The sequence below is a fragment of the Carettochelys insculpta genome, chromosome 4, assembly GCF_033958435.1.
Source record: "Carettochelys insculpta isolate YL-2023 chromosome 4, ASM3395843v1, whole genome shotgun sequence".
In the NCBI taxonomy this organism is placed as follows: Eukaryota; Metazoa; Chordata; order Testudines; family Carettochelyidae; genus Carettochelys; species Carettochelys insculpta.
In genome coordinates, this window is record NC_134140.1 from 114,693,817 (window position 1) to 114,709,190 (window position 15,374).

The 15,374-nt window shown below is 43.9% G+C and overlaps 1 protein-coding gene across 4 annotated transcripts in view; it reads left to right on the forward strand.

Annotated features, from left to right (window-relative positions):
- Positions 1-15,059, forward strand: part of TSPAN5 (tetraspanin 5) — a 141,462-nt gene extending 126,403 nt beyond the window's left edge. Inside the window, exons 6-8 of one of the 4 annotated variants that reach the window (XR_012645466.1) lie at positions 7,620-7,802; positions 8,684-8,731; positions 8,873-8,949. Coding sequence is in view for 3 of the 4 variants with exons in the window: in XM_074993564.1 (XP_074849665.1) it covers positions 8,684-8,731; positions 8,873-8,989; positions 9,703-9,768 (231 nt within the window). In the remaining variant the exon portion in view is untranslated. Of the gene's footprint in view, positions 1-2,111; positions 3,000-7,619; positions 7,803-8,683; positions 8,732-8,872; positions 8,990-9,702 lie in introns of those variants that run through there. The other 3 variants (XM_074993564.1, XM_074993567.1, XM_074993566.1) reach the window with 3 other exon arrangements.
- Positions 15,060-15,374: the final 315 nt, after the last annotated feature.

The following is a 15,374-nucleotide window of genomic DNA, read 5'->3' on the forward strand; positions in this document are numbered from 1 at the left end:
TGACCACACCCTCTCCCACCCAGACCCTCACCCACAGCCCAATCCTGCACCTCACTCCAGCCCCAATTCCCCCCAGTTCCCAACCTGCTCCTGCACCCTGTCTGCGATCCAGACCCCATAGCCCATAGTTGGGCTTCTCACTTCTGAGGCCTCTAGCTGATTTGTGTATGGGTCTGTGACCCCCAGCCCAAAAAAGGTTCCCCACTTCTGTCTTAAGTCTCCTCCTTAAGCTTTGTCCTTATGGCTTTTCATTTGACTGAGGTAATCACAGTCTTGGCTGGGTGCATGTGTGAATTTTAGCATAGCTAAGGGCCAAAGCCTGGCTTGGGTTATATGAGGGTTACTTTCAGTTTGGTACTGGACTGTTTTCTGCTGCCAACCACCACTAAGGCGGAACACTTAGACAAACAACAAATATTTTTAAGAGATGTAGGTTATTTACTTTCACTTTTATAATGGGGTAGTGCCTACCAGCTATAATCAGGTTGGGTCACAGTTGGCTAAGCCAGTGCTCTGCAACCTATGTGCCAGATCCACGCTAGAGCATAAAGTTCGATTTTGTAAAGTACCTGTGTTCACTACAAATATCAGTAGGTCGATTTTAAGGGGTACTAAGATCAACTTTTCTGCCCCACCCATTTCACGAGCAATAACACCAAGTTTGAATTTACAAGGTTGACTTAAGGCTAGTGTAGAAACAGTGTTATTTTAATTAAATTTTATTGATCTCCAGAAGCATCCCACAATGCCCCAGTGCGTCCACTCTGGCCATCACTTTAATTTCCACTGCTTTTCAGGTGTGCAGGAAGTAGGTAACAGGAAGCAGGGATGAGCTTGAGAATTTTGAATTCATTTCCTTTCTGGACAGAGTGGCTAGCACACCTCAAAAGCACACCTCAGTAGCACATCTGACAATGAGTTCACTGGGACGCAAAAGAGATCCAACATGGAGCAATCAGGAGACCCAGGATCTCATTGTTTTCTGTGGGGGATGAACTTGTCCTGCAGCAACTGTAAACTAGCAGAAGAAATGTGGACATTTATGGGAAGATTTCACAGGTCATGCTGGAGAGAGGTTACACCAGGGATGCTCAGCAGTGCCGTGAGAAAATCAAGGAGCTCAGACAGGCATATCAGAAAGCAAAAGGAGACCAAGAAAATCAAGGAGACCAGGCGGTCTGGGTCGTCTCCTGAAACATGCCACTTTTAGGAGCAGCTTGAAGTGATTTTGGGGAGGGACCCAGCCACGGTCAGTGTAGGATCCAGGACTCAGAAAATCAGGCTGAGCTCCTGTCAGCACTCAGGGAACAGACAGACATCCTCCGGTCCCTGTTGGAATTGCATAGGCCCCCCTGAACATCATGAGCACTTACCCTTCCTCCTCACTATTTTCCCTGGTCTCCCCTTGTTGGGGGGCCCAGAATGCAGGGGCGTGGGGGGAGAAATGCAAGGACAACCTTGAAGGCCACCCCCAGGGATGCTCTGCAAACCAGAAGTCTCACATTCCCCCTCATGTGATAACAGGATCCTCTTGCTTTCAAACCCCTTAACCCTGAGCCCCTGAATAAAAACAGTGTAAGTAAGAAAAACACAGTGTTGTTTATTTGTTAACCTGGGTTGGGGCTGGGTTGGAGCTGGTTCCATAAAGGGCAAGCACACATCACTGTGTGTGTGTGCGCATTACTTAAAAGCAGGAGACTAATGCGTCTGTCTGCTGATTCATAAACCTGTTTTTCAAAGCATGTTGATTTGCATTGCATTTATCTGTGCCCTTGTGTCTAGCTGTTCAGAAGTAGTGGCCAGGACATCTGCTTCTGCCCTCCAGCCTGGCATGAAATTTTCCCCCTTTGCCTCACAAGGGTTATGAAGCACACAGCAAGCCCCCACACAACACGAATGTTGGTTTTGCTGAGGTCCAGATGGTCAGAAGGCACTTGAATCTGGCTTTTAAACTGCCAGATGCACTTGCTGAGCCTGTAGTTGAAGTGTTCCTTGCTGCAGTCCAGGGTGCCTATGTATGGCTTCATGAACCAAGGGAGCAGAGGGTAAGCAGGGTCACCCAGTATGACTATGGGCATCTCCATGACTCCAGTGTTGATTTTCTGGTCTAGGAAGAACGACCCATCCTGGACAGACCAGAATTTCATGCACCTTTCCTGACCTTCCCACGTAGATGTCGATGAAACAACCTTTGTGATCCACCAATGCTCGCAACACCATGGAGAAGCCCTCTTTATGGTTTATGTAATCTGAGGTCAGGTGGTCTTGTGCCAGGATGGGGATGTGTGTTCATTCCATCTATGGCCCCAGTGCAGTTAGGGAACCTCATGGCAGCAAAACCATCTGCTGTCTCCTGCTCATTTCCCACAGTCATGGCCTTTCGCAGCAGAAAGGCATTGATTGCCTCGGCTACCTGCATCACAACTGCCCCTGCTGTAGATCTGCCCCCTGCGAATTGATTTCCCAGTGACTGATAGCTGTTCGGTGTTGCAAACTTCCACAGAGCAATTGCCACTAACTTGCGAATTGTCGAAGCAGGTCTCGTTTTGGTATTATAGCACTGCAGGGTGGGCGACAGCAAATTGCAAAGTTCTATGTAAGTATCCTTGCGTATGCAGAAGATTTGCAGCCACTGCTGGTCATCCCCAGACCTCCTAAACAATTCAGTCCCACCAGCGTGTGTTGGTTTCACTGTTCCAGAACCGGCATTCCTCTGTTTGCCGTGCATCCAGTGCATTCAGCAGCTCTGCATTCTTGCTCTTCGATTGTGCTCTGAATCAGGGTCCTCCTGGTTGCTTTGCCTAATACAGGGGGTTGGTAACCAAAATAGCAAGAAGAACCATTTTTTCCAACTCGGTAAAAAACTCAGTAATTCAAGAGCTACAGTGTATGTGACTATGAGACAGTCCTTAATAGTGTCAAACCATACTTTTTGTAACCCCTATTTTAAGAACAGCATGCACAGGATGATTTGTAATGCGATACATGTTTACTGCAGGACATTCACAAACTTTTTACATATTCCATTTCTTCACACAAAAAGTATGTGCTCGTACCGCTGTCTTCCTGACTTTCACTCTTTAACCTTCTCTCCCCTAGGGGATACTAGGGGGAGTTATCCAATATTTTGAGATCACATATCATTTGCTGGTTAGATATGAGTTGTTCATTTTTGGGCTTTCAGACATTCACCACTTACCGAAAATAATCAGAAGGGGTTTCCTTTTACTTTGCAATTATAGCATCGGAGCCACAAAGAATTTCTTAAAGAGCCACATGTGGCTCCGGAGCCACAGGTGGTCTAATGAGCTACTGCAGGACACATCTTGAAGTGGCCATTACATACTGTACAACAGCTTTAAGTTCCTCCATATCCATGCTAGCACCTTATAACGGCATGTGTCGGGGCAGGCCTTGTAAAAGTCGTGCAATAATTCCTTTGGCAGGAGGGAGGAGTGAGGGCAATGCACTCTGGGATGATAACATCAGATGCACATAACCACCTGTGGTGCTTTTTTTTTCCCCCCATAAAACACTGGCACAGAAACCCAGAATTCACTGCTGCTAGGTGCCTACAATGCACTACTGACGCAGTCAAACTTAGCAAAGGTAATGGAGATGCATTATGTCAACTTTCTGGACCTATGTGAACACTCACCATCAACTTTATAAAATCTAGTGGTAAAAAGTCAACTTTAATAAATTCGACTTGATTTCCTAGTGTAGACATACTCACTGTGCAGAATTGTGTGTAGGGATACGTTACTGCACTTGCAGATTAATTTAAATTGAATGTTATACACTGTGTAGCCTTTCTGTTGATTTAAAAAAACAAAACAAAACAACATACCAGTCCTAGCATCATCTAGTTCATCAGTAAAGGTTTCCTTTCCATGTTCACTGAATGTTAACTTTCTCACTTTTCAGAGTAATTCTAGCATTGAATGAAGCTGGGTAGGGCCTTTAGGTCTCAGAGAGGCTTCCTGCACTTGCTAATGCATTCCAGATTTCACCTTGCAACATCATTTATTGTCCTCCTCCTCTCCTGAGAGGTGACTGCCATTTGCACACCACTGCCCTACTTGCTCTGTGATGTGAATAGGCATTCACAATATTCTGAAGCCACCATCCAACTAGTCACCTAATTTTTTGAACAGATTAAAGCAAACTGGAAAAATAGATAAAGCTAATGCATAATAATTGTGTGCCACTTAGCCATTGCCCCCTAAACACACTCATTGATTGTTTAACAAGTACTTTACTAATGAGTACTTGCTAAAATGAGGAACATATATGCCTACCTTTATTCACTATATGAGTGAACTTCCCCCACTTATATGAACAGGGCCCCTGGCTGGGGGCGGGGAGACCTGCAGCCTCATGGCTAGAGCAGAGCCAGGCGGGGAGTCCCAGGCAGGGGCAGGGAGGCCCGCAGTCCTGCAGCTGGAGTCTTCTCCCTCCCTTACCTCAGACATGCAGCTGTCTGACAGCCCTGCGGCTAGGGGAAGAGAGGGAGAAGGCTCTTAGCCTGGTTCCCTCCCCTGCAATGGCAGGAATGTGAAAATGACCAGCCATGAGCTGATCACTTTCCTGGCCCCACAAGCCATGGGGAGACTGGAAACAGCCTGCCTGTGGTTCCCAGCTCCTGTCACTCCTGGAACTACGAAACTGACCAGCCCTGGTGGTTCCTGGCTCCCCTCCCCTCCCCTTGCAGGAAAATTCGAGTAATGCATGGGTCGCAGGAACAACCCCAGGGTACCTTGAGGGTTTACTGTATTAGACCCTTCACCCGCCCTACAGATCTCACCCTCAGCCAGGTTTTTAAACCCTGCCCCCCAGGTTCCATACTGCCTGCAGCCTAAACCCGCCCCCACCAGCCCCAAACCATCCCAGCCTTAAACCACCCCCAGCTACACCCCCCAGCAGCTCCAAACTGCCCCCAGCCTTACAACCCCCCCCCCCCCGCAGCCCCCAACTTCCCCCAGTCTTAGACCCCACTTGCATCCCTCAACAGCCCCAGCCTTAGATTCTCCTCCTCCTCCTGCAGCCTCTTCACTGGGGCTGCTAGGCTGGGTGGCTCCCCCAGCCCTCCTGCTCCCAGCAATTAGCTCAAGTGTTAAGGTTTCAGCACCTAGGCATAAGGTAATTGCTATCTCTAGTGATAGAGATAGCTGTCATCTCCAGCAGCTATCTCTATTGATAGGTATCTGCCTGAGGCAGCAGTGTTAAGAAACTGCAAATGGCTTCTTTAACAGCCACATGCAGTGGGGAACTGCTCAGCTGGTGACCTTTAACAAATCTAATGAGACCCATGTTTGGATCCTGACCTATATGCTGAGAATCCCTGCTCTACATACATAAGCTACATCTCATTTCTTTTGCCAAACTATTCAAATACATCAAGTACCTAAACTCAAATGGTTTATGTCAAGTTACGAGCACTTCGAACAAATGGGAGACTTTTACATATATTTTAATGGGAATTTAGTGTCACTTATGAGTTTTTGCCTGCGAGCAAAGATTTGGGAACCAATTGCACTCGTATAGCAAGGGATGAGTGTATACGTGAACTTGTTGTCATAAACCAGTTTTTAAAATTTGTATGGTAGAAAACAGAACCAACACTATCCCTAGAAATAACTAATCTGTGCTAAAATTATCCCAGTGTGAGTGGGTATATACCTAGCATCTGGGGAAGATGTACAATAACCATAGAATTAAAAATCAATATCAGCCCTGTTTCACTGTAAAGAAGCCTCACGACTGGTCTGTGTAACATCTGATCTCTCCATCCCATGGATAGTGTCCATATGTGTTCAAAGTCATTGTGTAACAACGCTAGAAGTCCTACAGTTGTAGCAGCTGGCACAGATTTACTGTCCCTCCTGTTGGACAGATTTTCAAACATAAGCTGCTATGTGGGGAGCTCTGTTTTTTGTATGCCTTGCCAGCTGCCCATAACTTTGGAAAGCAATCAATATATTCAGTACCTCAAAATATAACCCGATCCTGATGGGAATACGCAATTTTAGAAATCTTGAAAATTTGGAAAGATAGATAACAAATAAAGTCTGTATAATGGATTTTCTCCATCCCCAAAAGTGAAAGTGGAGCTCCCCCATATCAGAGATGGCAATTCTATGCCATTGGGTTAGACAGGTTCTCTGAATAACCCTAGCAAATAATAGGAGGTGAACTTACTTGCATATTGTACATAATTCTTGTAAATGCTAATGCTTAATTCCTGCCTCAATCATTCAGGAGGCCCTAGTACAGGGGTGGCCATCCAGATTAATTTAAATTTAATGTTACATACTGTGTAGTCTTTGTTGATTTAAAAAAAAATACACCGTACCAGTTCTAGTATCATCTAATGTGTCATCATCACCTAGTTTGTCTAAGAGCAAAAATAGCTGTGGATAGAGTGCAAGGAGCCACATAGTATATATTTATTTTTGTCTGTGTGTCTAATAAATATATACTATGTGGCTCAATGCTCTCCCCCAGAGTCAGGCATACGCAGCCCTGCCCCACTGTAACCCAGTCCTGCCCCCTCCCCTCCACCAGCCACCCCTAGCTTCCTCCTACCCTGCTCTATCCCAATGCCTGGGACTCCCTGGAGCCACCGCCATGTGCTTCTCCCTCCAGGCACTGGGGCACGTGCACAGAGTGGTGGTAAACAGTCCAGCTGTGCGGCTCCTGTTTCACTGAGCAAACTGCAGGGTTGTCCACTCCTTCCCTGATAACATTGTGCAATCAACGTAGACTGAAAAGAACAGGGCAGGGGACCTTTGTGCATGCAGGTAGATGTGAAATGTCATCTTTTTAGGTGGGTGAGTTCCCCAAGTTTGACCTTCCATTGTTTTGCTTGACAATTGCCTGGTGCCACCAGACTTTCTAAGGAACTTCATGGAGGTCAAGGAAAGCATTCGGGCTATTTGCTAGAGTTGTGGAGTTACAAGTAATCTGCAAAACTGAATGAACCCCAAGTTTAGAGGGTCCCATTAACCTGGGTGGTGGACATCCATCACTGCACAGCACTCACAGTGCCCCTGTGTCGTATTCCTTTGATGCTTTCTCCTATGTTGAAAATACACTGGGATGCATCCTTTTGTCATACTGCAGTTACTGGGGTAGGGAGGGCAGTTCTCTTCCCTGCAGGATGTGAGTCTCTTGCACCTTGGGCGGGGAACACTCAGGCCCAGGGCTCTAACTGGATCTGTGGAACGTGGTGACTTTATAGAATGGAGCACCCTGAGATAATTTTAGAAATACCAAGAGGCACTTTTAGTGGCTGGAGGCCAGGGTGAGATGTTCTTTTAATGTTCTGGATGCCTCCCTCACTGGGCTCTGTCACTGGTCTTAGTTGGGTTCCTAGGTTAGCTTAGCAGATCACCTTTCAGCGCCTCATTGTTGTAGTGAGGAGTATTGCACTGGGTCGGTCTCTGAGTTGTCTTGGCTGAGTGCTGAACTGGAGGCTTCCAGAGTGAAAGGCATGAAACTGTCCAACTGGCAGTGTTCCCTGTAAGCTGGGTGCTTGAGTGGCCGCTCAGGAGAGATTCGAATGCTAACCGCCTGGCTCGCAGAGCACCCACAGCTAGGTTTTTTGTTCCTACTAGTGGTGTGCGTTTGCACTTGGCTCGGTGCACATACAAAAATGTATTCCATACGTGGATGGAAGAGTCTGCATGTGGACGGGAAGGATTAGAGGGACCCATTGAGCTGGAGCTGCAGAGCCAGACTGTGTAGCTGGGAGCCATAACAGACCTATACCCTCTCTGGATTGGGAACCAGTGGGAAAGGTAATTGATGCTGCATGTATTACACCTCAGGCAAGATGGGGATGCTGCCATTTGTTTGCCTGATGATTTTGCTTCCAGAAGTTCCTTCTGGTTCCATGTGGTGGCAATGGTGATTGGGTTTTAGTGTAGAGTAGCTGCATTTCAGAGGTGACAGTGGTGGTAGAAAGCCCCAGAATGGGTGCTGTAGCGTAAGCTTTCTTATTGCGTGATGTTTTTCCTTCAAATTAACTTGTCAAGGGTCTAGAGGGTATGCAGAGAGTGAGTTGAGTGGGGCAGGGCAGGTTTCACTCCATGGGTCTGCTCCTCCTCATTGCACCAGAAAATCTGTCCACTTGCAGCAAAGACAGCCTCAGAAAAATAGGCTAGAAGTACTGTCACCCGAGACTGCTCACTGAGAAATGCCCTTTAGAATAGTTTATGCTTCTGTTTGCTCCAGAGCTTGAAAATGAGGGGCAAGAGAGCAGGATAATACTGAGTGCCTCCTCCAGTCTTTAAGGGAGCAGCATAATCAGTCTCTTGGGTTTATAAAACAGTTTTGTAGCGCAAACTTGTTTCCTTTGTAAAGGACCAGATTTTACCAAGTAACGCAGTCACCCCTCCCCCACAGTGACTTCACTCCATCTCCTCTTCATCTGACCCAAACTGATCTTTGAACTAAACTTGCCATATCCTGGGTATATTTTTCAGAGACAAATAGGAACATTTCCCATAGAAAATTGTTCTACATAAGTAGAAGAATAATTTCCCAGTTCGTCTTTTTCATCTCCACAGCACATCTGCCTCTCAGACCTTGTGGTTTATCACAGTCTAAGAGGAGAAAATGGGGGAGCCCCTTGTTATTGGAAGCACTCCTCACTGCCTTTCTTTCTCTTCTCCCCCAGGAAGACGTCATTAACACTCAGTGTGGCTACGATGCCAGGCAAAAACCTGTAAGTGGGTTTTCCATAGTGATTTTCTTTTAATCATACCTGACATAGGAAGGGGGTGGGTCACTTTGGGAAAGCAGGTTGTCTAATTGGAGGTGAAGGTCAACCTTATCATCTGTGTTTTCATCCTTCTTGTTCTTGCAGGAGGTTGATCAGCAGATTGTTATCTACACTAAAGGTTGCGTCCCTCAGTTTGAGAAGTGGCTGCAGGACAATCTTACTATAGTTGCTGGTATCTTCATTGGGATTGCATTGTTGCAGGTAAAGCACACATTCGTCAGAAGATCCTCAACAAGAGAACTGGAAACGAGGCTGCTTCGTTATTTAAAAGAGCCTTGAATTAGTGGTTTTCAGTAAGAGCGCACTGTTTAGCTAACAACTGGAGGGTTCATTTGTGTTAAATGGTATTTATCTGTAGAAGGGTTTATCCATGGAAAAATGTTTGTTCGATGGCACCCAACTTAACAAACATGCAGTTTGTCAGATTGGGAGTGGACATGCAGTTGCCAACTCTCCAGGATTGTCCTGGAATGTGCAGGAATTAAAGCTTGTCATGAAGAAATTTCCAGGAACACATCTAACCAAAATTGGCAACCCTAAAGGAGGCTGGGACGAGGGGAAGGAGAATTTTAGAGATTGTATGGTGGTCTTATTTCTGACCTTTTCTAGACAGGCTGCCAAAAGTCTGCTATTGGAAAGAAATTCTACTCATGTCTCTGATTTCAGATTAAAGGAACACTGTTAATCATCTTAGTTTCAAAAAAAAAAAAAAACAAAAAAAACCATGAATGTAAGAGTGTGTTTTTACATTTGCTCCTGAGCTCCCTCTGCCAAATTGTTATGTTCTTACAGTTGCATTTCTCAAATTTCATTCTCCTGTTTCTGTGTCAAAGACCCCCACCCCATCATTGACACTGACTGTACACAAAGGTCTGTGAAGTGTACCAAATAAACAAATTCTCATCTTTTTCCAGATATTCGGGATATGCTTAGCCCAGAACTTGGTTAGTGACATTGAGGCTGTCAGAGCCAGCTGGTAAAACTGCTGAAATAACCACCACAAGACACTGGACAACTGAAAACCTCCAAAACCTCCAGTGTGTCACTCCGACACCAAGCTGTATGGACATGGGTGAGAGGGAAGCCTTTCCCAAGCGGTCTCAAGTCTACGCTGGTATTGCAGTGAACCCTTGTTTCTTTGAGGTTGGCTAAGGGGTGGGCTGTTTCCAATCTGCTGCTCACTGAACTTTTTTAAAATCACATTTGAAAGCTGTTGAGCCAGGAATCTCCACTGTATCCTTGATTCTCAGTTAACAGGTGGACACTCTTTTTTAATTGGTGTATATCAGTGGGACAGAGTTGCCCTGTGGTTTGTGGATATGTTTGTTCTCCCTGTCACGTGCTCTTTGGTATCTGCCAAATGTTCCTGAGAAGGTTTCTATCATCAGTACACTCTAAAGGAGCCGCCATCTTGTTTTCCACAGCTAAAGGTAGTTGCAGATCTTTCTGAAACAGTAAACCATTCTCCACTCCGCAATTGTTAGTTTCAAGACATTGTTTTAAAAATAAGGAAAATTTTATGTAAGCACTTCCAGACTCTGTCTGTAAGAATCTGTAGTTGGAATTGGCAAGGGCAAGGGGATAACTATCTAACTTTCCCATCATCTTTCTCCAAGCAAGAATGAGATATATGTAAAGAAAAAAAAGAGTTCGAGGTTTGGAGAGCTCAGGTATATAATGTTAAAAAGAGAATGAAATCTATGTTAACTTAAAAAAAAGTCAAGAAGTATGCATTCAAATATCCTGGCTATATCTATTGATTCTTTTGGAATTTGGCATAACCTGATGTCTTTGGGGCTGTCACTAATATTAGTGCTTTTTTATAATTGGACAAAATTTCTTTTAAGTTGTTTCTTTGGTCCATTCCTTGCTGAAGCTTAGGTTGGTTTGTTTGTTTTTTCTCGTTTTCTTTCTCTTTCTTTCTTGCTTTCCAAATTCTTACTTGCATGAACTATGGCATTAGACTCTGTGAGACTGTTTTAAAATCCCTGCATATGTTTCAGTAGGCTTGCTCTTCAATTTACTTATTTAATGGCAGATGCACTTCATTATGGAAAGTTTCTATCCACTTGTCTTGGAAGGGGGAAGGGAGCAGAGCTTTTTGTAGTAAATGCTGGCCTGGAGTCATCCGTTTTTTATTTGCTTTGTGTTTCCTATCTTGCCTTTCTCTGTCTCAATACAACAAAGCGCTTTTTTGAACCAATAGAATACAGGAATACTTTTAATCAAGAATCATGTATTGGACCAACAGACACACCTTTGGTCTTTGGAAATGAAGAAAGCAGTAGAATTTGGACTACAGCACGAGTGTTAGGAGGCAAGAGAGAGCATAACTCCAGCTAGGTGTCTGTGATAGCTTTTATTGTGGGTGACAAAGTGCTCATGCACCTGACAATAATTAGGATAGCCAGTGCAGTTCATATACATTTAGCCTTTTTTATGGCCCTACACAGTGTCTGTGGGCCCAATCCTGCCACGGCTGACTGCCCTCATCTCTTGAGTCCTTCAAGAACTAGTTGAAGGTTCTTAGTATCTATCAGGGAATGACACTGGCTCAAAGTGTCCCCTGAGGTGAATAAGATAAGAGGAGAAAAAGCGAACACACGTTTTCTTTCAAACCAGTACACTAGCCTCACTTCTAAGGAGTGTATAAACCATTACACGTGCTTTCTTTCTGCCCTCTGGTTCTGTGCACCCAACTTGCATTTCTGCCCTCAAACGCTGGCAGTATGCACCGCTAGCCAATGGCTTGGAAGAACTGATTAGTGCAGTTGCACTCTTTTTGTATGTTACCTCAGTCTCCAGTGAGCTCCACCTGACCTGCAGCAGGCAGCGTCCATGCCCTTGGTGCAGGCTGTTAAAGACCAGTGGCAACTTCAAAGGACTGTTTTAAATTTGGAAAGTGCATATAGTACACTGCCCTTAATAAAGATGATTCACTCATAGCAGAGTGTTATGTTTTTCTTAGCCGTGCTTCTTGGGGAGTTATTGTTACTCATTTCCTCTCAAGGGGATGTGATGCTTTACCTGATGGCAGCAGAATAGAAAGTTCATTGGCGCTAAAGATGCTGTTGTTCTGTGTTTTGTAGAATGGTGCAATCTGGAGAGATCAGGGAAGCAGCCTTCGGGAAATCCTGCCCAGTCGTTGGTTGTGAACCAGCGCTTTGATTTAATAATTCCACATTATAGAAACATTCCTGGTTGCTAGTGATCTTTAATGCTTCTGCTGCCAAGCTTCTGAAGACAGCTTCCATTCTTCTACTTGAATTTCTGCAATAGTACTGTAATTGATTTTTGTCTTCTCATGCCGGTTCTTGTAGTTTCCCTCTCCTATTGGGAAGTCACAATTTTGGGAAATACCAGTGGCAGAGTATTGTGCTGATGCGAAGAGAATTACTCTTAAAAATGGGGGAGCTTTGTTCTCATTACTTCCAAGTGCATATGCAGAAAATATATAAAGGTTCCCCTAGGTCCCAGTGTGACTGCTGTTTTAAGAACCACTAAAGAATAATCTTTATTTTTCTATAGCCCCTCATTTCTGTAAATATTAATCCTGCTGTTCAAGATGGTTTTGTTATTGTTTTCTTCCTTTCCCCTTTTTGCAGTCATTTTTGGTCAAGCCACATTGAATGATCAGAACTAGCTGCCTATGTTGCATATTCAGACCCCACATTTGTAGGCACAGTATGGGTAAGAGTGGTTACTTGTATGCTACAAGTTCAGGGTGTGATTCTCCTGCTTGTCTATGCAACCTTGGGCTGGCAATCATCCAGTTAGCACAACTATAAATAGCAATGTAGCTGTAGTAGCACAGGCACTGTTCCTACAACTTCTTCGGTATTTACACTCACACCAGCTGGGTGGTAGCTAGTGTGAGCATGCTTACATGATTGGTGAAATCCTGTCCCTGTACCATTCCATGTGCTTGCAGTGAAGGCACAGACTAAGGGTGCCCACCTCCATTTGCAACTTAGGAGGGTATGTGGGGCTTTGGCACATGATCTATTTTACACAGATCCTATTAAATGCAAAGAATATTTCTTCTGGAAAGTTCTATTAAAACTCCAGATGTGCCACAAACAGACCATGAGTGCCGGCCAAACAGGCTACTTCCAGCAGGGGCTACTTAAAGCACTAAGATAGAGTAGGTATTATATTTCTGGGTGATTTCTAGCATGCTTCAGGTATGTGCAAGTCCGAAGGCCATTTTAACTAGCCACAATGTGCGGGAGCTGCCCCAGAATACATTGCCAGTCAGCGTTTGGACAGCCTCTTGTGGGGTGAAACATTTGCATTTGCTAGGGAGTACGTGCATGGTGATGGCATTAGCCGACAGCTGGTGTGAAAGCTTCAGCTGTGTCTGAAGTTCTAAAGCCATTTCAGAACTCCCCATGAGACTGTACGGAGGCCACACTTAAATGCTGCTCTCTTGATGCTTTGAGACCCATAATATTGACTGTTGCTCTTGGAGTTTGAAGTGGTGGAGGCTGTTGTTTATGTGTTTTCTGTCCTCTAAGCTTCCTCCTCCTCCTCCTTTCTTTGCAGAGAGATGCTAATTGTAGTGAATCAGGAGACAGAACCTGGTTTGGTAGGTTCTGGTGTGTAAATACTACTTGAAATGTAAATAGTAGCATGCAAATGAAATGATTCTTACACGACTGCTATTCATCATACATATGTGTTTGTACTCATAAACGACGTACAGTGCAAGAGTTTGCTGGTCAAAATTCAGCAGAATGGTCACTTAAAGAAGCTTTACCATATCCATTGGCTTGAGCCAGGAATGCTTTAATTGCCTGCCATCTACTGTCTGCCATGTAGAATAACAGTTGGCCTATGTTTTATGAAGGTGGAGCAGCTTCTCATTTTTGCTTTGGTTAGTCGCAGAACCTTATCCCTGTGCTGCCTGCTTAGGATCTGAAAATATATTGACTGTAAATTCCAGGGATCAAATTCAACCCTGTCTGAACTCAAAGGGAGTTGACACCTCTTATATAGGACTAAATTTGGTGCAAGGTCTTAACTTGATGTGGTCTTGAAAATGGATCTGCATTTTTATATCTTCAGATGTGTCCCGGATAGAATTATCCGTTATCAGAGACAAATAAGAGAACCTCTGAATGCAAACATTGAGGTCCTCCCTCCTTGCTAGGCCCATACTTCTTGGATGAACGCTAATGACACATCCAGTCCACACTGCATTGAAAGGAAAACTGGTTCTAGGGTGTTTCCAGTGCAGGTCCCCAATCTTCATACCCTCCTATCAGTCCGCCAAAAGTATTGCCTGTGTTAATTTGAGTCTTATTACCCCAGTATGCCAAAGTTGTCTAACCAGGTCACTGCTGGTAAGTTTTATTTCCTCAGTAAGAGCCATTAGCTGCCATCCCTTTAATGCTTAGAAAGAAAATAGTTCAGATCTCTAATAATATGCAATATAAAAATAGTCATTGTGACTTGTAATATACACCAACCCTGGTGACCAACAATATAGCATCATTAGTCTTCTTTGTTTTGCAGTGTGAAAGTCAGCCACAAGCTCCAGCCGTGTGAATCCATATGCATTCTGTGTACATAGCAGAGGTGGGCCTGAACCAAAACCATGACCTGATCATCCCAAGCTTTAGGGAGATTGGGATCTGGATCCAAGCTTAGTGACTCAGTCCTGTCTCTGGTATGTAACACCAGTCCAGCTGAAGGAGAATCTCTCTCCTTAAATCATTATAGGGTACAATGAAGGTTATTCATTGTATTTATCTTTGTGTATTATTTCTTTTTATCTGAATGTATTCTCTTGTGTTACTTACTTTTTTTTTAAACTTGTGAGTCGCAAAATTGATTGTAAAAGCCAATTACACTTACTGACTGAAAGTATTGCTATAACAGAACTGCATGCTGGTAGAGTTTGACTTGAGCTTTAGTTGTCTGTTTTTCAACTGGTCATCTTTAGTCTGGAAGAAATGCATAGTTCAGGTGCATTATGTATTGCTTGTATTTGTCATCTTTAGCATTAGACTGTGGTGATTTCAAAGGATGTAACTGGACTGTACTTTGGAAGTTAACACAACTTCTTGGTCTCTCATTTTAAGCTATTGAAAGTGGTCTTGATCATGCTATTTGTGTTTTTTAATAGATGCATTTTTAGGAATGTTTTAATACATTTATGATGGACAATAGTTTTAATAGTTGTGCAGTATTCTGTATTTACTTGAAGTAAATCATTTTATATGCAATTTGTTAGATAATTACAATTTTATAAATAAAATTGTGTGAAGTATTACCTAGCGAATGTGGATTTTTCTTTTAGTGCTTCACTTCAGAGGTACAAATACACTTATAGCGGCCAAACACTTGGTCAATTCATCTTGAAATGTACATAGACAATTATGTTTTCATTCTGCTGGTAGATGCTGCTAAATAAAATAATGGCTAGTGCAAGCAAAAGATAATTGAAATTCTAGCAATCCCACATCTGCTCTGATATGAACTGTGGGAGAAAGCAGTAGTTAAATAACTTATCTGTGTTGAAGACCTGAGACTGCTTGTTTTACCTCTTTCCAACTGTAAGCTTGGTTACTCTTCAAATCAC